We start from the raw sequence: 22748 nt of genomic DNA on the forward strand, positions 1-22748 counted from the left end.
TTCATAAATCCAGAGAACCATATATATACTATATACTATATACTTTAATTAAGTATAATAAATATACATTTATTATACAGTTGCTGGCTTAATAAAGGATGTTTTATTGCATTCATGCTGCTTTTTTGTTTAAGCTACTGCTGTGAATAAACAACATACTAAACATTTATCTCAATAGTCGATGTATTCTTTGCCCAATAGTGATATCTGTGCCAGAGGAGATAAATAAAGCATTAATGGTAGACGATGCATTGAAAAAGGCAAAAATTACTACACACCAAGTTGATTTATTGGAGTTAGTTAAACACAGCTGCACTCCTATTACTCTCCAGCTGTGACCAACATATGAGGGGCCTAACATGATGGCTCAAATAATCAAGCAATACACATCATTAGTCAGAATCAGTTCTCCCACGTACCCTGTTGGAAAGTCCATTAGTGCTCTGTAGGGGCACCAAACAATCCCACTCCTGTTACCCAAAACTCACACAACGTCCGTTAGCCCAAGCCCCATTTAAATTCCAATAATGCACCCACCATTCTCCTGAAATGTTCCAACATTCAACCCACTTCCTCTCTAACGTCCAGACATTCTCCCCATTGAAGCTCATTCGAGCCAAGACAACCCCCCCCCCACAACACACACACTCCTCCTGTTAAAACCATACTCCTCTTCAATCCCACAGGAAGCCCGAAAGGAAGACTGGGAGAGGGAGTGGGCGGTGAGCGCACTGCTGCTAACTCGATGCTCAATGTCTGCCCCCTCCCCTCCACCAATCGCCACTGAGCCATGCCTGGAAAAGAAGAGCAGAGGAAAAGAGGCAAAGAAGGACAGAGAAAGAAAAACAACAACCACAAGCGAAGAAACCCCCACATTTCACACATCATTCCAGCAGGAGAGAGCAGCTGTGTTTCGGGAATCCCCTGTTGGTTTAAGCATTCCCAGCGTAGAGCAGCAGGCCCAGGTTGGAGCACATCAACAGAGAGGACAGATAACTCTCACTCACTGGACTCCTCGGTTCATCTAAACAAAGGAGATAGACACTCTTTGAAGCAGCCTTTCTGCTTAAGGGTTTCTTATTTTTAGCCCAATTGCTGACAGGCTCATTTCTGTGTAGGTCTAACCACTGTTTCGCAGTGTTGTCTGCCAACAACTCTGTTACTGCCTTAGTCATGTCTCTAGCAACTCTGCCCCACTGAAGTCTTCTGAGAGAGATCCCATAAAAGGAATATTCTACAAAAGCCCCAGGGTTTGAGTTAGTAAGCTGTACTCCGTTGCTCAGCCTTTACTCACCATTTCAGCCTCTGCTTTACACATCAGCAGGCCCCTAAATCCACTGATGAGTAGTTTCTTCCTCATCCACACTGGCAAAGGCCAAAAGTCAGGGACAAACGGAGCTCAGGGAATTAGTTTGAACAGCCAACGAGCTCTCATAAGTTTCAACGCTGTGATGGGGTATTTTGTTACATGTTGTGTTGTACTCACCAAAAGCGTGACCAATTTAATTTGCACAGGAAAGCTCAGAAGAATTTAGTTACATCTTCCTGATGACACATCAAACTGAAATGCTTGAAATGCAACAGGGTGCCACTGCCAAGCACTTGGGGCCCCGGAGTGCTTGGTTATAATCTTCAGAGTATTTTCAGAACTATTCCATCTCCACCATAGCAGTGTGAACAGCAAGGACTGACAGAAAATGGTGCTAGTTTTTCATCACACACAAGCCCACGGCTCAGATTTCATCCATTGTTAACGTGCAGGGCGTTATCCTGTTCCCGACAAAAAAAGCACATCACATATGGTTAACAAAGCTCCAAAACAATGCGTTAGCTTGTTTTAGATGATTATGACTGAGGAGGGTGGTTGTTTCAAGGCCGCCCCCTCACTACAGAGACACAGAGGGGCTTTTGCACAACCCTAGGCCTAGCTGCTTTGCGTCAGTCATCAAAGGCATCAGACTTGGCAGACTAAACCCTTTTCTCGCTAACAGCTTCACTGCTGAACACAAGGGCCCTGGCTCAGAATCACTGTGTATGAAACGCACACGATGGACTCTCATGACTACTCCTGAGAGTGGACTGTCAGTGTACAAGCAAAACCTTTCCAACATTAAAGCTACTCGATAAAAAAAATCTGCATTCTTTTTCTCATAGCCCAGTATATTGTATACAAAATATAAATATAGACAACTTGAAAGTAATTATTGCCTTATAATATACATTACAAGTATTTTAAGATTTAAAGCTCATTCTTGATCTTTGATGAAACAATGCCAACCAACCATTTTGCAGCTATTCTGGAGCATCTGATCATATCACAATATTTTCCTCTCTTTGCCGTGAGATTTTTTTGTAAACTACTGTTTCCATGGTCAAGAATTAACTTTTAGTCCTAACTTTTAAGCCAGCATGGACAAGAAGTCCTCAAAGTGCCCAGAAAAGGGTACATTTGAATGTTTACAATTCCATGACAAATGGGCAAATCTTCCACCTAGATGGTGTGATATGAGCAAAAGCTGATTGGACTTTGTGGTGAGATTGTTTTGCCCATACACATAACATGATCTCAACATCCCAGCAGATGTAATGATGTTTCCAGCTCCGAATCCTGGATCTCATTTTGGATGTTTTTCCAATCGGCCAACAGGTGCCAAGCATTTTATAACCCAGGATAAATCTTGGACAGTTCAGATCACTTTATTTCTTGGAAGCATAAGACATCAGGACATAAAAAGTATCCAAAATGCTGACTTGCCAAGCCAGAATAACAGTAAGACGAAAAGGAAAAGGGCTGTTTCCGCTGCCAGTCTAACATGCATAGTTTGAATACCTCCTGATTGACTGGTTAAAGAAATCAAATTCAGTGGGTTGTTTACATGTCCTTTGACCTCAAAACCCAATTAGGTTTCGAGTATTTTTAATCTCTTGGAAATCTTATGGGTGCCTGATTACTGCAATAATATTCGGATAAAAACTAAACAAGTGGATTTATATTTAAAAAAATCTCAGACTGCCTCCTAATCAGCTCAGGAAGAGGTTGTTGATGTAGTGGATATACTGCAGGTCCAGAGGACTAATCCTTACTGGCTGGCACTAGTCCAACTATGCACTCCAGGGTATTTCTACCAGGGAACCAATTCTCCACCTAGCCACATAACTATGAAACTGAAGTGGTGTGTTATAAAAATGAAAGGAGAGAGCCGTAGATATTGATAATTTATCAGTGATGATTTAAGTGACATAGGGCTGTAATATGATGCAGTGCATGGGTATATACTTAAAATATATGGCCGCCTTTTTTATGGAAGGAAACAGCGCAAGTGAAGCAAGCAGAATTCCTTTTTTACAGGCCTCTGGCTTCAATTATGAAAACATGCGGTGATGAAGATGTTGCGCTCAACATCCCGCCAGGAAATTAATTCGGAGCTCAACGAAGCATTGGTGTTGTTGAAACTTACTAGGCAATTAGAAAAGGTAGCACAAAAGGTGCGTTGTGTTTAGTGCATGTTATGTTTTAGTGCTCCGGGACTTAAACAAATCACAGATCAACACTCTAGCAGAGCCTTGCCACCACTATGATATTATGAAAACTCCTGTCATCTCATCTGTAAGTGGCTGGGATGAAATACGTTTTACAACACTGATGAATCCCTGAGAGGTGACGTTGGCTTGTAAAATGCTGGAACCATGGCAGGAGAAGGGCTGACATTTTCTTCTCCTTCTCTAACACACCCCAACACAATACACTGCCAGCAGCCCTGTCATCATTGTTGTCGTAATTCAGACAGAGATATGCCATGAGGAGGAACATCTGTTATTTACTAGTAAGAACCTGTAGCTTATTGGTCTATGAAGTGACAAACCTTTAGGCATGGACAAAACTACCTGATACTATAGGACAGACTGCAACAAAACATGGTAAACATATGCATGGTTGCCGTGTGTGGATGAATTGTAATAAATTTGGTGATCCCCTAACATTTCGTCTTCTGCCACCAGCTGGCTAAAGTTTTATATATCAAAACAGGTTTTTGTACAGATATCCAAGATTCCCGAGGGTGAATTGTCATGCTTTGGTGTTTCCAGGACTTTACTTCTAGCGTAACCATGAGGTTGACAATAGTGGTTTTGAGTGAAATGTCTCCACAATTACTGGACAGACTGTCATATAATTTGGTGTATCCATTGATGTCCCTCTCAGTATTAAATACAATACCTTTGCAGAACATTTCATCTGTTGCCAACAGCCCAATAATTTGTGACCAAATACCTGCAAAACAAATTGCCTATTCCCTATTATTTCCCATCAGCCTCACCTGTGCTTTATGTCTAGAGCTAATCAGCAAATGTTTAGCTACTTAGATGATGAAAGTAAACATTATACCTGCTGAACATCAGCATGTTAGCGTTGTCATTTAACTATGTAAGCATGCTGACAATAACATTCAGCTCAAAGCTCTGCAGTGCCTAAGTACAGACTGATAAAGCCATTAGCGTGGCTTACTCTTGTTACCATTTCAAGGAATAAGCTATTTTTTTTTTCAGCTGATATTTGTATGTTGGATTAGTTGCCCCGATTCAATATCAATCTCCAAGACAACTAAATGGATTCTATTACCCTCACAGCCATTTTAGCTTCTAGCCAACAGGGGTGCTTTTCTCCTCACTGTTGACACAGGGATGTAAAGTCATGTCTACATGGCAAGTTAAGGTCAAGGAAGACAGATAAGCCTGTGTCAAAGAAGACAACAAAGTCCCAAATAAAGAACCTTTTGTTCAAAGACTCAGGGCTTTCTGCAGGGAAGGAGACATTCATTCAAGTCTGGTCTACACATGAGCCAGGGGGGTTGGATGTGAATTCATTTGTCTCATGCGCTTTTCCTTTTCCTTTGTATGTATTTCTCAGTCATGTATGTTCTCCCATTATCTTATTTGGAACACCGGCACCCACCCATGTATACTGGCTAATGTTTCGGCCTTATTAACATTTTCAGTAGGAGACAGTTCTGTTAGGAAGAACACAATAGGCACACTGTACGCTGTTCAGTACGCAATTCTTTGCGCTCTGCAACTTGTCAATACCAGGCCCATTCAAAGATGTGACAGGGGGTCTAGACTAGAATAAACCTGGAGGCGATACAGGTATCAGTTAACAAGTGATTCTGCATGTCTGCTAATATTTACTTTGCATGGGAAAAACTCTGTTCTGTAAAAGTAAGTTCCTATTTTAATAAGCTATTTTGTTCTTAATGCTGACATCCAAGTGCTGCTGAATGCAAGATAAAAGCCTTCAAAACCACTGGAGTTGTTTTTCTTTTCCTTGCAGGGGATGCAATATATGGCAAAGCTTATGAAGACCTAACTAGACAAACCCCCGTCTGTTTCTGCTTGACTAGTCATTACTCGCCACTACTATTTTTTCAATAAATACTGGAAAGTTACTTACTGTCTTGACTGACACTCCACCACACCTTTGCAGTGAAGCATGTAATGCCTTAATGACATTGGCAAAGAAAAAATTTTCATTGGTAGCCGAGCGATGAAAATTATCAGACAAGCCTGTTCATGATTCGCTTGAAAGACATAAATAATTATATATTCCATAAATTAAGTAGATAGAGTTCTTGATGCTAACATATTCACCTGCACCCTTAGTGACATAGTCAGTTGCAGAAAATTCAAGTCAAGTCAAGCTGAACAATTGTACGTCATTGACCCTTACAGGTTCTCCATTGTTTACAATTGTGAGCGTACCCTGGAAAAAGTAAAACCTTTAAGCAACAGACCGGATCCAATACAAACTAATGGAAAATAGCCTAATGCTTCAGGTTAAAGCTGTTAAAGAGGTCCTACATCCTTTTAATCAGGATGTGAGACAGGAAGGCCCCCCTCTTTACACTGCAAGGGGGACTGCAAATTAAACATCCTGGTTCTCCAATCCCAACAGCTTTTGACAAATGCAGGAATTGATTTACAAAAATTGGATAAATTAACCATCATGTACCACAAGGTCCAAACCACTAACAGTGACTCATAGCATAAAATGCACCATTTAGTTTACTAGGCCAATGGACCACACAGGAAGAGACTAAATGTATTAGGGAAGCAAGCTTCAGAGATCAGCCACCACCCTTCAACCAACGCTTTCTTCTGAAATATTCTGAGATGGAAATTTGTTGGTGGAGCTATTGTTCTCCTCCCTGTAGGGGATTCCTCTTTTGGGTGAGTGCTGTTTGAAGCCCTGCTCCTCAGACTGACCTGGAGGTCATTAGAGAAGATGCCACACCAAAAGGAGGGCTTCAGAATAATGGTGAGAGACTCTCGTCTCCTATTTGGACGATAAAGTGAAGCAGCAGCAACAAAAAAGAACAACTCGAGGCCTCTTTGATGAACGATTAAACAAGGGCACAGATTCCAAAGTCAAAGATTTCACTTCATCCTTCTTATGTTTGTTTGTGTATCCTTGACTTTCCTGTTTTGCTCCCCTGCTGTGATATTTCCTTTGATCCATGCACCACCCCTGTCCATCTCATTGACATCTTTTTCATTTGCATTGTGACACGAAGATCCACATAGCTCAGTGCTGAATACAAATAGACCAACTATCTGTCTGCAGAGTGTCTGTTCACTGCCCCTCTGAACTCAACCAAGCTGCAAGAGGGGTTTGCAGTGTGTTAGAGCCATGGTTTTCGTCCAAGCTGAAAGCCTCCAGGATGGAAACATGTTCAGTGCCCACTTTCCATCTTTACCTTCACTACGAGAGCCGACTTACTGTTTCAGCAGTTCCAGCCTGACAAGACACATTCAAAAACTGCTTTGTCAAACTGTTGGAAAACATGAAATTCCCTCGCAACAGAAATTAACTGGTAAGAAATGTTTCAATCTCTGCAACTGGAAAGTAAAAGGGAGCGTACAGTACACAAGCAAACATATACCAGCCAATGAAAACATAAAATTATTTTCTTTATTTTAACCCATAAATTGAGCTAAAACTAAGTCATGCATTTGTTCCCACAGAATTTTTTCTGTCCAGTGTGAACTTCAAAAGCTAGTATACATATGTACATAGTGTAAATATAAAGTATCTGCAGCTAACAAAATATGAGGACGCCGTAGTGTTTCTTTGAAGATGCTTTATATACTCTAGCCAATATTTTTCTTTTATATCAACAAACGCTAACAGTTACATGCATTTTGTTCTAATCTTGGTATAAATGCATGTGCAAAAAGAGATTTCAAAGAGATAAACTTTTCAACACACCAACCGTATCTTAATACAAGACCTAATTATGGCTACAACTAACAGATATTTATAATATCAATTAATCTGCAGATTATTGTCTTTGTTTTGATTGTTTGGTCAATAAAATACCTGAAAAAAATGGAAAATCCCTGTTACCATTTTCTAAAGCCTATGGTAATATTTTCCAGTTGCTTGTTTTGTAAAACCAACAGTGCAAAACCCAAAAGTTATTTAATTTACTGATGCAAATCCCTCCAACTGAGAAGCTGGAGAAAGGAGCTAGGAAATGTGTATTTCTGCTTAAAAATAATCTAGAAAGATGACTATCTGCTTTAAAAAGTGACCATTAACTGGCTGTAAACACTACTAATGATCTGTCAATATATTGCACATCCCTAACAAAATGAAAATTAATAGTGAAGATTAGGTCATGTTTTTCCACAAAGCAGGGCTAAAACATTGCCCCAAAGGCAAAAGAACAAAATCAGATAAAATTATGACACCGATATCCCCTCAAGTAAGATCAGCTTTAAGAGATGGACGTACTCAGAAAGGCTTAATTACTCAGCTGGAGCTGAGGCCTCTTTTCCCTTTTAACACGACACTGCACCTGATGAGATGGGAAGATACCGGAGGGCCTTTTTTCCAACTTGAATTCCTGGGTCTCTTTCCACTGAAGACTCCACACGCAGCCACTGGATCATGGAAAGGCCATAAATGCAGGGGATGACTTTGTCACCATGTACAAACAAAGGACGCAAATCAGCTCAATGAGTAACCACATTCACTCACTTATTCCGTGCTGTGTTCTCAGTGAATGTATACAAACTACAGAATTGATCTGAGTAGCTGCAGTTACAACATAATAAACAATGGTTTACTTTGAGTAGGAAGCCAAAAGAAGAGTTTTTAATAATTAAGACAGTCATGTGGCAGGCATTAAATATCAATGTCAGACATGAAAACAATACATAAAACTTTATTGTTTGTGGTTTGTTTAGACTTAAAAAGCAGCGTAGCCAGACACATAATTAACAGTTACAAAACTGCACTACTAAAACTGCACAACAGCTTTACTGTATTCTCGTTCTTAAAGGTAAGAGAAAGAACAAAAGCTGCTTCGCTCCTGTGTTCCCTCTCGATGACACACGTCTAGCCTCGGGTGCGTCTGCTGCACGGCACAGATCTCGGCTGCTCTACAAAAGTATCAGTGCTGCCAGATAACCTGCCCTCTACAGAGGTACTATTGTCCCAGAGTGAAACCAAAATCCTACACCGAGCCAGCAACTCTCAAAAATCTCTACCTCTCAGACATGGTGCAGTTTATCAAAGCTGGGAGGGAGGGTGGTGAGAAATTATCCTCCAGCTCCCACGGCCTAAACCAGAAAACCATATTTCCAACAATGGCTGCAGCAGATGGAAGTCTGGGAAGGTCGTCAGAGAACCAGCAAGACTCAGCAGCAGCAGTAGTAGCACCAGGGCCACTCTGGGCTCTAAAACGCAGACTACAGATTCTAGGATTACACAGGATCATAACCTATATTTCACTACCGACATCCATCTAATCCCAGAGAGTGGGCTTTAATGAAAAGAAAAGGCATGGTTTTCTGAAACCGATGGAAAAAGTAGATGACTGATGAGGGAAACTGGCTTGTTAGATCTCAACACAACACAGAGGGAAAAGCACTTGCTCAGAATGCTGAAATGTGCTGCAGGAGTAAAATTTTGTCATGATTCAGCTGAACATTTGCAGGTATGTAAGCACATTTAAACACAGAAACAAGGGGCTGGACTTTACCTATATATATTATCTTCCAATCTCATTCTGTCGAGAACTTGAATAACCCATTAACTCAGAAAAAGCATATTGATATAAGCGGGTTATCCTGTGCCCAGAGCGAGCTGGGGAGCCTCGCATTAGGGATTAAGGATTTAGCAGTCGACATGCCCCTGAGATTAGTTTGATCTTTCACAGGTTAACTCATAGCCCAGTTAAAGAGGCTCTCAGGCAGGTTCACCTCATATCTGCACTTTGGGTTAGGGAATTGTACAACTAAAGGTAAAAGAGGTAAGAAAAATTTCAGTATACAATAAAAAATTTAATCATTACCTCAAGTCACGAACAGAAGGAGTCCAATTGATTCTGAGGCCATTTAGCATTTCATGTGGGAAATAAATCACCACAGTTATTACTTGTGGTTGGCTGCTGGGTGAAGCTGTGGGCATTATTTACAACCTCTCCGCAGATGATGACAGTTAATAAACTGAGCATGCCAGCAGATGGGACAAAGAGCTTTTCAATTATTCAGCAAGTCCTGTCTGACTCCTATAGAAGCCACCACACCTTGCCAGGCTGTCACTGAGCAGAGGACTGACAGGTGGGCTTCCTGTTGGTAAGGCTGCTAGATGCCGGGTTGTTATCAAAACTCAAATCCAAATGGCCTCCCCACAACAGAAACTGCAACTAGTGGTGGGCTGATTGATGGTGCAAAATGACCACCTGGTTGTTATTTCCCAAATATGATTATCATTTAATAACTTTGGGCATTCATCTTTTAGGATAAGGATTAACGGATGCGTCTGGCAGCCGTAATGCTAGCTCAGGTAATGATGGCTATGGTTGCTGGAGTGTAAACTTCCCTAAATCCAATAAAGAGCAGGACACAGCTGCTAATGGTACCTTGAACTCTGATATTGTAGCAATCTGGACAGGCTTCCACTTTATTTTTTAACCCACAACCCCACAAACTAATGTAGTTAATTAATAATATGCTCCTTGGCCTTGGAAGTAATGCTTGATTGCTCAACTTGAACATGCATTTTCTAGTAATTAAAGACAAAGAAATTCTTTGCTATATGTATGTTTTCTATAGTTTCTTGATGGGAGTGGGTAGTGGTGATGTTGGTGATAATGGTCGCTTGCCATTCTTGCATTTACAACACGAGAGGTTAGAACATACGCTCTGGGCGGTGCCACTTCTTGATCCTCACATGCTGAACTGTGGGCTAACGTTGGCTTTGTAGCCTGAGCAAAAACTTACGTATAGCACCTTTAAACAGCTTTTACCACAGCTTCAAAAGCACTGTTTTAATATATGGAGAAATCCAAATATTGATAGTTCTGCTGTGCCTAGTTATAGTTGCTAAGCTATGACTTGTCAATCACTATTTAGGGGAAGGGTTAATCGAACTGTCAACTGAAAAATGATGAATTAGTGTGTGTTAATGTGTGTACATATTTCACTTCACTAATGGTTTTCTAACTGTATCTGTGATAAAGTGAGCAACACTGTTAATGTGACGATGAAGTGCTTTCTCCCTTCAGCTCATTGATCCCTGAATGTTTGTATTTTCAGATCGTTCTTCGAGAGCACCCAGATACAGAGTAATCTAGACCAGCAGTTTGTTTTCCATCCACGGTCTCCATCAGTTTCAAGTTTTTCTCAACTTGAAAATCTTTTGCCACTTCCAAGAGTAAACAGCTGACCAGATGTTCTCACTTGCCTCCTAGCAACACAAACAGTTTGAGGTCAAACAGACTTCACTAAATTAGATCGAACAGTGGGCCATCTCTGAAAACCATGTATCTCCCAGTCTGGTAATTTTAAATAAGTCGAAGGATTACATGCTCCTTTGTGGGCTGAGAAAATTATCCTTCTTCTAAAGGCTCATAAAACTCTTTGAAACCCTTTTGGATTATCTCAGAAATACATTGCCACTAAGCCTAGAAAAACTCTTGTATTTTGTATTTCTTCTTGTTTTGACATTTTGGAGATACTTGTTTTTTTTTTCTTTTTTGTTTTGTTTTTTTTACTGTAAAGTGATGTTATTTTTCAATACCTCATGTACCGAATCATTTTAATGATTTAAAATTTCAAGAAAATTAAACTCAAAATATTCATACATCTATATTTAAGTGGGCTTGCACCTGACAACACACAAACATGTTCAGTCAGTATCTGTAATCTTTTATTATGCTACCAGGAAAATAACACCTCTGATTTTCAAAATAAAATCAGTCTAATGTCTATTTGACTAATATTTTCCAAAACCAGCCTTAATACACTCACAAATGTGGCTGTGATTTTACATATAAAGATCCATGTCCCCACCAATAATCCAATTAATGTGTTCTGCCTTCGTTCAGACAGTCATGCAGTTCAATCAACAAGCCAACACTTGAAAAAACAAACATGTAATTATTAAAGAATAAACTGTGCTGTACCAGGTTTCATTCTGAGTTAATGGATAAACCTACAGCAAACTGGATGGTACAAGCCCAAGAACACATTGTGGCACCCTCCAGCAACTTATGTGTTGATTTGTGTGTTAATTGTGTTTCTGTGAAAGCAACAGTTATTTGGCTTTTTCAGTTTGGACAGTTTGGAGTTTTGATGCCAAAGGAACTTAACAGGAATTTGACATCTTGTTCAAATCAAGTTTGACTATTATGGACACTGTGTGCAAGGAAAACATGGTGTGCCACAACGAAACATCTGCCTTAGCCCCTGGCCAAAAACAAAAACCAACAACAACAACAACAACTGAAACTGTCAGACCATATGGTGAAGCTCGCATTTCCTGGAAATGGAAATTGGACCAGTCGCAAAAAATGAACAGTAATTAAACTAAATTGTACTGCATACTGTAACTATCACTACAGCTGCTCATTTCTAATCTTCTATGGTCTTAATAAAATTCCAAAATCTTTATTTACTGTGGGAGACTTGCTGCTGCGTGAAATGTGTGCTGTCTAGTTTGTTTAGAAGCCCAGAAATATTTAGGGACTCTGTCTTTTTGGCTCACAAACACTTTTGATTTGTTATGGTTCTCTGAAAACCAGCACTGCTTGTTACTTGTTGGAGCAGACAGGAAAGATGCAACTTGCACGTGCGCTGCTGGCAATGAGCACACTGTGCTTATCTGCTTATAAGGAGGAACAACAGTCCAACGAGTGTGGACAATGATGATTCATGAGAATAGGAAGTTAAAGTCATTAGGGAGTTAAGTGATACTTCTGGTCACTTTCTCTCTTGACATCTGGCATTTATGAAGACTGAGTCATTCAAACTACATGTGGAGTTCATTTAAATATTTTTTTAATTTTTAATCTTAACGTTTAATTGAACCACTTAGATGCAGTTTTCCTGTTGTTTATTTTTCAGTCATATCTATGTCAAATATTGATATGGCCTATGGTGACATTTAGAGACCCTGAAATTTCAGCAAGTAAAATAAAAAAAACATCATTTGTACAAGATGGGAGAACAGCATTGAAGTAAAGGTCAAAACACTGCCATGCCATTAAAAACCAAGAGATGGTTTGACCTCAAGGCCAAAAGAAAGCTCTAAAACCAGCAAAGCAAGATAATTCCAGAAACCTGGTCCTGCTTCTTCAGAACTTGTTTTCATACTTTCATCAGTCTATACAACACTTTCCAGACACTCTGCTTTATGCCATTTGTGCAAGTAGAATGAAGTGGCTGTCTTCACATTTTGATCTAATTTCATTTGGGGGCCAGATGCAAGAGCCGCACACATGCACCAGTCTCTTATCATGTGAGAAGATGCTCAAAATTCACTATAAAAATAAACAAATGTGAACAGATGAGTGGGCTATACGGAGGAAAAGGCAAATCTCAAATGTGACAACGTCTGTCACTGATTTGAGGTTTTGCGTATGAGAGAAAGTTAGAAAAGGCATCAAATGTACTTTTAATGTGTTTCGAGGTGACGGCATGCCCCAGTTTTAATTCTATTTTTGCCTACAAACAGGTCATTCACTGCACAGAGCACTCAACACTCACATACGCAAAAGGATCCAAAATATTTACTTATAAAAGGGGAACAAAATGAAACGTAGGCCAGTAAATTGAACAATCCACATCCCCTCCCTGCATCATTAGTGGTGCATTGCTTTGCATGCACACTAGGCACCTCTATAGCAAAGCTATAGAGGTACCTAGTGTGCAATGCAAAGCATGCACACTATTGTTCTCCCCGTTTTTCTTCTTCTTCTTCTTCCTTCCCGATTTTCGGTTCGTAACTCGTCCCACACCGTTGAGCGCATACTAACAAATGATACATCAAAACGTGCGGCTCGATCGGACTCGGTGTGCTTGTATTTTGTTCTCCAGAATATTCACGTTTCGCAAAGTTATTCGTAAAAAACTGCGAAAAATTTCCCATAGAGAATGAATGGGAATTTTTCAAAAAAGTCGCAAATTCTCCCCCTTTTTCAAACATCAACTGCTCTGGCATACTTTCACCTAGAAACACCATTCAAACTGTAAAATGTAGACACAAGTCTCGTGTATTCAGGGTGTATTCAACTTTTTCATAAGTTGTGTAGTTTTTAAACTGTGAGCTCCAACTGATCTTGAGTGATTTTGAAAAAATTCAGGCTTTTCAATGATTGTGTATTGCGGAATGTTCCAGGCTAGAGTGGGAGGTTAGAGTGGAGAGGCTTTAAAAAAACTCTCTGAAATTTTTTCTTTACACGACGACTACGGCCACAAATTTTACTGTAGAGCAGTGAAATTCTCCAAAGTTGTAGCCACACTTGTCCTCTCTCTCACAATGTGTTTACTTTTTCTTTAGGATTTACAGTTTTTCTTTGGCGTGCCTTTTAGCGACAAGAGGAGCTCTCAACTGCTCCATTGACTCCAATGTTAATCGAGCAGAGGATTTTTGGAGAAAAGCAGAAAATCCCCCTTTTTGAAACTTGCTGTAAAATCCACATTTTAGACAGTAGGACCATAAAAAATAGATTCAGGTCTTCCTTAAACTCTTGTCTCTTTGACGGTGCCGTTTGTTTAGCCATACCATGTTTTGTTTTTCCATGGATAGCAGTTGTTCGGCAGGCCCGATTCGGCCGAAAACGAGCTCGTCAGAGCACCTGTGAGCTGCCTCAGCGGCGGGAAAGCTCATCCCCATGGCAACCGTGACTGCAAGAGCTGTGGCTCTCTCTCTCCCTGTAATAACTCTATGTCTCTCTGTCTTTGTAATTAAAACTACAGCAGAACTATAGGGGTCAAGAACTATAGGGGTGTGTGTGTCTTTGACACAGACACACATACACACACATAGACTGACACAAACAAAGTCAATATTGTGCGGTGCGCCAGCACCGCACAATATTGACAGAGGCACACAAACACAAACACACACACACACACACAGACTCACACACAGACTCATACACACACACACACACACAATAGTCAATACAGTATTGACACAGATCCACTCAGGTACACACAGACAAACACAAACACAGACACACACAGACAGACTGACACACACACACACACACACACACACACACACATTCAGACACAAACACACACACACACACAAACACACACAAACACACACACACACACATACACAGAGACTCACACACACAAACACACAATAGTCAATACTGGGTTGTGCGAAGCACAACCCAGTATTGACACAGACCCACTCAGGCACACACAGACAAACACAAACACAGACACACACATAGACAGACTGACACACACAAAGTCAATATTGTGCGGTGCGCCAGCACCGCACAATATTGACAGAGGCACACAGGACAGAGGCACTCAAACACAGACACACGCACACACACAATAGTCAATACTGGGTTGTGCGAAGCACAACCCAGTATTGACACAGACCCACTCAGGCACACACAGACACAGACACAGACACACAAACACACACACACACAGACACACACAGGACAGAGGCACACAAACACAGACACGCACAAACACACAATAGTCAATACTGGGTTGTGCGAAGCACAACCCAGTATTGACACAGACCCACTCAGGCACACACAGACAGAGACACACAAACACACACACACACACAATAGTCAATACTGGGTTGTGCGAAGCACAACCCAGTATTGACTCAGACCCACTCAGGCACACACAGACAAACACACACACCCACAGTCAATATTGTGCGGTGCGGGAGCACCGCACAATATTTACAGAGGCACACAGACACACACACACAATAGTCAATACTGGGTTGTGCGAAGCACAACCCAGTATTGACTCAGACCCACTCAGGCACACACAGACACGCACACACACACAATAGTCAATACTGGGTTGTGCGAAGCACAACCCAGTATTGACACAGACCCACTCAGGCACACACAGACAAACACAAACACATTCAGACACACACACACACAATAGTGTCAATACTGGGTTTTGCGAAGCACACAACATTACTAGCAGTGCAATGCACCACTCTCGCGATTTCCCAAAGGGAAATTGTCTAGTTATGATTAACGTTGTGCAAATTTGCGTACTTGTGTCATCAGCGGATTGAGATGCGTATTTGCGCAATTCACTAATTGGCTAAATCAAATTTTCCCGCAACCCACACACACACAAGTGACTGTAGGTGATTTTCAATAACTGTCCCGCGTTGATAATGAACGCTAAAGTTTACAGGAGCCTCTCTGTAGCTTTAACCAGGTCACGGGCTGAACAGCGAAACTGTGAGAAACTTTTCTCCCACGCTGGATCAAGTTTCTCTGTGGCTTTGGGTGCAGTCTGTGATTTCTCTGAGATTTGCGTAAATACTGGACAAGCAAAGAGGAAAGCGAAAGCCTTCTCTTACCATTACAACCCAGCCACGTACATGTTGTAATAGCCACCCTGACATACCTTTCCTTTCCGCCAGAACACAGGAGCCCAGGCAAAGCAGAGAGGTGAGACTGATCCACTTCAAAAAACGGGTTGCCATCGTGTTTTCAGACGCTCCTGGGGAGAAGGTATCATTCCATGCCAACAAGACGCGATATTCCGCTTTATCAAAACTTAGAAATCAAGCCTACAAATCTTCTTCAAGTCTCTTTTTTCCCCCTCTTGTTCAGTAAAAGACTTCTCCTTCTCCGGGAAACTCAAACTTTGACTGCTCCTCCTCCTCGTAGATATCTCCGGCACTCCGAGCTCAGGCAGTGAGCACAAACCACGGGCTGCTCTGACGTCAGGAGGGAGGGAGGACAGATGCGCCTTTCAGGGCGCTCAGGTAGAGGAAGAGTGGGTGAAATTTAGGGGTGAAAAAGTCATAGAATACACTGTGATACTGTACTGTTTCCTGTATGGAAAAGTGCACACAATCAGTATTAAAAAGAACACAACATTCAAGAAAATAAAATATATAGGTACAGTTTTTTTAGTTTGCTGTCATTCCCAAACCAGCTGCTCTCAGTTTCGCTGTGATAGTTGAAAAGCAGGACAAACCTCCTGTTGTAAACAATAATCAAAGGCACTTGCAGAGGAGCGTGAATTTAGATGCAGTAAGATGGGCAAAGGAAGAGAAGGGAAAGGCAGATAACAGATATACACAATAGATATACACAAAGTTTTTAAGTGCCGAAATGTTGTAATTTTATAGATCATGTTCATATTTCTTAGCAGGCCGCTTACTTGAATCTGACCAGTGCTGGGTTCTTGAGGCTGGGAATTGAGTTTGAAAAATCTGAGAACAATATAATATTGATAAAAAAAACAAAAAAACAAACAAACACATAAACATCTTTATAAAATCTCGCTTGTGGACAAACTGTGTTTGGAGACCCTGTGGAGTCAGTCTCCATGTTATTAATTACACCTGTGTTTTTCCTGATTTGACATGTGAACACATCTGCAGTGGAAAATACCTGTTATTCACACAGACCTGCTCAGTGATGAGTGGTCAATTCTTGGCCCGGACTTGAAGAAACAGCCCAAAAATCTGGGTTAGGTGAAATTGACACAAATTATCTGAGATAACACTTAATTAATAATAGTCATCACTGGCATTATTGAAGCCAGGGCTCCGGAAATTAAAGCACAGGGTCATTTTACAGATAGACATCTATTTTTGGGGAGAATTTTTTATGGGCAAAATCTGATGTAAGTGTCCCTGGAGTTATTTTAGTTGAACACCTACATGCAGAAAGTTAGAGAAAAGGATGATGATGACTCATCCGGGATGTCAGACCTAACCTCTGGAGGTTTCATTGAATTTTGGCCCAATAAAAACAGGACCAACTGTGAGTTCAGGCATCTTACATTCACACTTTCACCCTCATTTAGTTGCTGATGTGCGTGTATGACAGACAGCCCTAGTATCAGTGTCATACAGAGGTTGAATGGACAAAATGTCTAGACTGTTGACAGAGTGTCTGTCTGATCAGAGCCGAATCTAATTGGATGTCAAGCTGCTTAAATGTGTTTGTTGTTGTACACAGATCAGACTCTATGGGGACAGGAGTGATGGAAATCATTTTTCACACTGGTGTTTATTTCATTACTGCAGCTTAATGGCTCAGCAAATCGTCTTTGGTTGTACTATTGGAGGAAGAGGTTATTGTGTTGGGTGACATTATGACTATTCTCCTCGAGGAGAAATTACCTAATGTGAGGCTAACGTTTCACATGAGACAGCACAGTAAGCTATTTTCAGTGTGCTGTGGATGTGATGCAGCTGTCAGTTTGACTGCTCTAGGTGCTGTCATTGGAAAATGGAAAAAAAGAAAAGTCCAGGACCTTTGTCATTTAAGTAAGTCAGGGGAAAAATGTTAACTGAGGGAGCCCCATTAAGTAAGAGAGCTATTCCCTTCACAAGGTTACAGACTTTTAAATGGTGCAAGTCTCATAAAGAGAATCAAAAGAGGTCAAATACTGTCATTTTACTTTGAGTGAAAATCAAATTTCAGCTTCACCCCAAGGTCGTATGTTTGAATTTGACTCAGAGGTTGGTTTAAAATGTTTTGAAACCAAAGTTCACTACATAGTGAACCACAATGGAGGATCATTAAAGGGGGAAAGAAACAGAAAGAAATCCCTTTGGCTTCTCACCGATTTCTACACCACTGGCCAATGTTTCAATTATGAAATGTTCCACAGTGAAAAAGAAAGAGGTCCCAGTTGTTTCAGTGTTTCATGTCACTGTCCTGAGACTGTGCGTTTTGCACAAGCCTCGCTCCACAGCTGTCTGTCAGCCAAGCACAAACACTAAACAAACACAGAATAATGGCTAGACCACTGGGGATTCAAAAGAGAGAGTAAAAAAAAAAAGAAAGAAACCAGATAGAGGGAAGAATAAAGTGTGTGAAAGAGCGAGAGGAGGGATGACAGCTACTTGCTGGAAAAGTAAATACATGTCCCATCATGGAATCTCATCTCTTATCTTCAGTAAGCACCGGTATTCTGTACCTCATTAGCAGTATGCAGCCATAAATACACATCTGAGACTCAGTTTCTTTCAAGTACAGCAAAATCCAAACAACATAAGACACTACTTCTAAGAACATTTCATTAAACTGATGTTTACACCAGAGTGGTGCAGTCAAGCAGTAAGATTATGTGACCGTGTTGTGAGGGGAGATGAGTAGTTATCCTGAAGGTCTGAAGTCTGATCTGCATGACAGGGCCCAGATGGACCAGTAACACCAGAAATTACCAACCCCCACCTCCACCATCACCACCACTGTTGCCATCATTAGTGAGTGTTTTTTTGTTTTGGGTTTTTTTTTTATGGTAGAGATGAAACTGTGCTGCAGAAGCAGAAAAGAAGACCAGGGGATTGTCCTGGATTCACTATTGCTCGAAGGGACAACATCTGCTGCTTCCAGCCAAACAAACAGCACACTAGTTGTGTTTCAGAAAATGACAAAAACGAACACCAGTGAAGGTGTTAAGTAGACTTGCAACATTTAGTAAGTTAATTAATTAGTCAGTCAATAGAAAATTAATTCTGGAACATTTTTGATAATTGATTAATAGTGAGATTATTCAAGAAAATCTCACTATTAATCAATGATCTCTAACTCTAGACACATCAAAACAGAAATCTTCATTCTACATTGTAATTCTCCTGGATGATTAACAGAAATACTGAACAAAATCAGATCAAATCCAAAACAAAACATGATGGCGTCTGGGTGTCCAGAAAGATGAATTATACGAATCTCTGCACTATTTTAGGCACTTGTCATGGCTGACGTGTCGTTGACATATGAGATAAGACTTGGATTAGATGTGACTGAATCCATAAAAGCTTTAATAATAGCCCTCCAAATTCTTTTTTTTTTTTCCGGCAGTATGGTTGAAAAGCCTCAGGCATTCAGAACAAACTGTCAAGTACCAATTAATTAGGTTTAATTACAGAAGCCAGCGAGATTACCTTGTATCTCACCATCTGCCCCCACCCCAAAGAAATTTTCCTTAAGCTAAACTGAAACATTAGAGGCCAATATCTGAACACAGGAGTGGATTGTTGTGTTGTAACAGTGAGTTCACATGTACACTTTGTTTTCTTTTCTTATGAAGAGCAATAAAACGTGTGCATGTGTCTTATTGCTCACTGTTTTACTGTTTCCTGATGAGGCCCCTGTTCTTTGGCTATGAGCCATGCTCACTTGCCAGAGCATGTGGTCTCCATGGTAGCCCAATGGGTTACACAGTAAACACCTCAAAGTAAATGAATGAACCTGTTTTAATCCAATAGGAATCCCTTTCTCAACTTCTCAACCAGTCACATCCTGTTTCAAAACATGGAACACCTTGTTCACGCTTGTGAGTAACGTGAATAATTGCGTGAAGTTTCTGTGTTCAGGTTTCAAAGCTAAGGTTTAATGTGTGTGGCATGCCATGCATTTAAAAGCAATAATAACAAGGCTTATTTAAATAGCACTTATCAAAGTCAGTGAGGTGTTTCATAAAAGCCAAACATAAAAAAAATAAAATAATATCACATCAGTGTTGTTGCTTGAGTTATTTTTTTCTTTTAATACTCATGGGTGGCTTGTGAATTTTGCCCTGGGGGTCAATGACGTTTAATCTTATCTTAGCCTATAATAATACATCACAATTTATTTAGTAAAAAGTAAGTTTAAAGTGCAATTCTTACTCCAGTACAGTTCAGTTGTAGTGGAGTAGAAATGTAAAGTAACAGAAAATCTAAAGCCTTGATTTCCTTGATGTACCTCTTACAACACTTGAGTAAATGCATTTAGTTACTTTCCACTACTTCTTCTGTCTGTGTGTTTTGAGGATTTTTGAGGATCCATCACTGATTCTCCTCTGCCTGTCCTGTAGGTGCAGCAACCTGTTTTGGACATCTAGCAAAAAAAAAAAAAAGAAAAAAAAAAGTGTCAGACTCAAATTGTGCCTTTTAGTGATGTTCTCATACAAGATAACAATCCACCATCAAAGGTCAGGAGAGTGTGCAGTGCAATCCTGTTAAAGTGATGTTTCTAGACATTGATGCTGTCATTTTGGTTCATGGGGCTTTGATTACCGGTGTGTGCTGAAGTGGTTTGCTCCTGACTGTGGTACAGTCAGGGTGAAGGTCTACGTTCCCAGAGCTGATCCCACGGTTCTCTTGCTGTAAAAGGGGGCCAGTCACATTTAAATCAGTGGTGAGAAAGTGCGTCTCAATGCGGGAATCTGAGTCATGCACAAGTGTGAATAAAGAGACTGACCGTTAGACTAACTGGTTCCAGCAGTGCACATTTTGCTCTGGATTGTGGTCACACACTCACAAAAAAAAAAAAAAAACCCTTCCAAGCCACAAATCTGTCAGCTTGGCAAATGATATTCATTCCAAATCTCTCTTGTACAAGTGATTGATAGAATGAGATCATGGATGTAATCAGCTAAAATGCAGATTTCAGTCTGGAGCCCTGGCTCCTGGAAGAGACATTTGAGACAGCTCCTTTTGAAATGCTTGGTCCATTGACAGAAGCTCACAGGATATACCGGGGACACACTGAGAGGCTTAAACCTTACCACTCCACAGCATGAACAGATACATGGTTTGATAATGGAAGAACGGATGGAGGATGCCCCTTTGTTATTTATCCGTTATCTCTGTTATCAGTTGCTCATATATTTTGCCAAGCAGCACCATGAATACACACACAAATCAAACAAACCTCTCTCTCATATATTACAAAAAGTGTGTTAAGCACGCTGTGGTGAGCTTCGTCTTTACTCCTCTGCGTATGCCCTTTCGGTCTGTTATATTAAATCAATCTCAGATCAATTACTCGGCCCATTAGTTAATGTGGGGTGGATTCAGGTTCTGGTCTCTCTTACTGTACTGTATGTCCTCAGAGGTTTGCAAGCAAATAGCTGGCGGCCACGTTCCTCAATGAAACACCGCCATCTTGTGGCTTGTTTGCTTGAGGCAGGTTGTTGCAGAACATATCTGGGCTATAAAGAGCCGTAGGAGCTATAAATGTCTTGGGAAGATGTCAGGTCGTGTGTTCTGGGTCTTTCAGGCCACAGACAGACAAGAGGGTGAATTATGGGACAAATATATTTTAAGAAAAGTGAACATAATTGGGCCAATGACCCGCTCATGCCCCGATGTCCTGATTGTGCACACACAGGTAATGATGATGAAGAGTTGGATGATTGATTCATTTATCAGTTACGGGCAAGGTGAAGGTTATTTTTGGAATCTGGTCACAGGACTATTACCCAATTTTCTCATCGCACATAAAGAATCATTTGGCTTAGCTTTATCACAGCATCAGCAGAGGAATGTAGGCTACATCAGTCCATAATCGGGATCTAGGCCTTTGTTTACTATTAGGAATTTAAGGTCAGACTATCTGACTGCAGACGTGCGCTTCAGATTGCACAAGAGCTTGTGGCCTTTGCGATATAAAAGTCAAACGCACGGGCAGTTATGAGGACTGGTATTTCATCTCTCATGCACTCTGTAGGGTAGCTCTCAGGATGCTGCCAAGCAGCGCTGCGCTGTGTGAGAAATCAAAGCGCAGGCGTCGAGTCGGGAGGGAGCCTATCTTGCGCAGACTGGGTACTGTACATGGCCATTGATGCTGCTGGATAGATGTAGCCCCTGATGTAAATAAGAATGGCGAGGGCAGCGGGTCTAACGTGCCGCGTTATCTCTGCTTGACATCGGAACATTTTATGCCACCATCGGGATTTTATAAAACGCGGGGTCCTTTTTTCGTTTTCATCTGAATCTGCCTTGACAGCTCGCCTGATGGTTTTCATTTGACACAAGAGCCAAAGCAGACGGGCGGCTTCTTCTAATAAACACTCGGGAAAAACAGGTCATTATGACCTTAGTATCCTCTAATAAAAGAAAACCATCGGATTGCTTTTACGCGGCAGCGTTCTGCTTGCATTTTTTGCTTTGGATTTCGTGCGCCGTGTCCGGAGAGGAGGATCATCAGTTCAGCGTTGAGGTAAGATAAATGGCCTTCCCTCCCTGGTTACCATAAATGACCGTGCTATCTCCTCCACATCATCTGCCTCGGCGTGAAAAACATATATAGTGACTCCCCACACTATCCGTGGGCACAATTACCATAAGGCATAACATGGAGACGTTGTAAGCCTATCAGGACAGCTCAGGCACTGAACAGCGAAAATATCGCACATTCCTCATTTGTAGGGTGCAATGAAACAGAAGGATGCTCATTTGAGGTTATTACACTGCGGTCCATGAGCTGAGCTGA

The 22748-nt window shown here is 41.0% G+C and overlaps 1 protein-coding gene across 1 annotated transcript in view; it reads right to left on the reverse strand.

Annotated features, from left to right (window-relative positions):
• The window catches only part of egfra (epidermal growth factor receptor a (erythroblastic leukemia viral (v-erb-b) oncogene homolog, avian)), a 42954-nt gene extending 26770 nt beyond the window's left edge, over window positions 1-16184 (reverse strand). Inside the window, exon 1 of the mRNA XM_041054674.1 lies at window positions 15925-16184. Within this exon, the coding sequence (XP_040910608.1) occupies window positions 15925-16003 (79 nt within the window). The 5' untranslated portion in view covers window positions 16004-16184. The remainder of the gene's footprint in view (window positions 1-15924) is intronic.
• Window positions 16185-22748: the final 6564 nt, after the last annotated feature.

This window comes from Toxotes jaculatrix, chromosome 14 (genome assembly GCF_017976425.1).
Source record: "Toxotes jaculatrix isolate fToxJac2 chromosome 14, fToxJac2.pri, whole genome shotgun sequence".
NCBI lineage: Eukaryota > Metazoa > Chordata > Actinopteri > Toxotidae > Toxotes > Toxotes jaculatrix.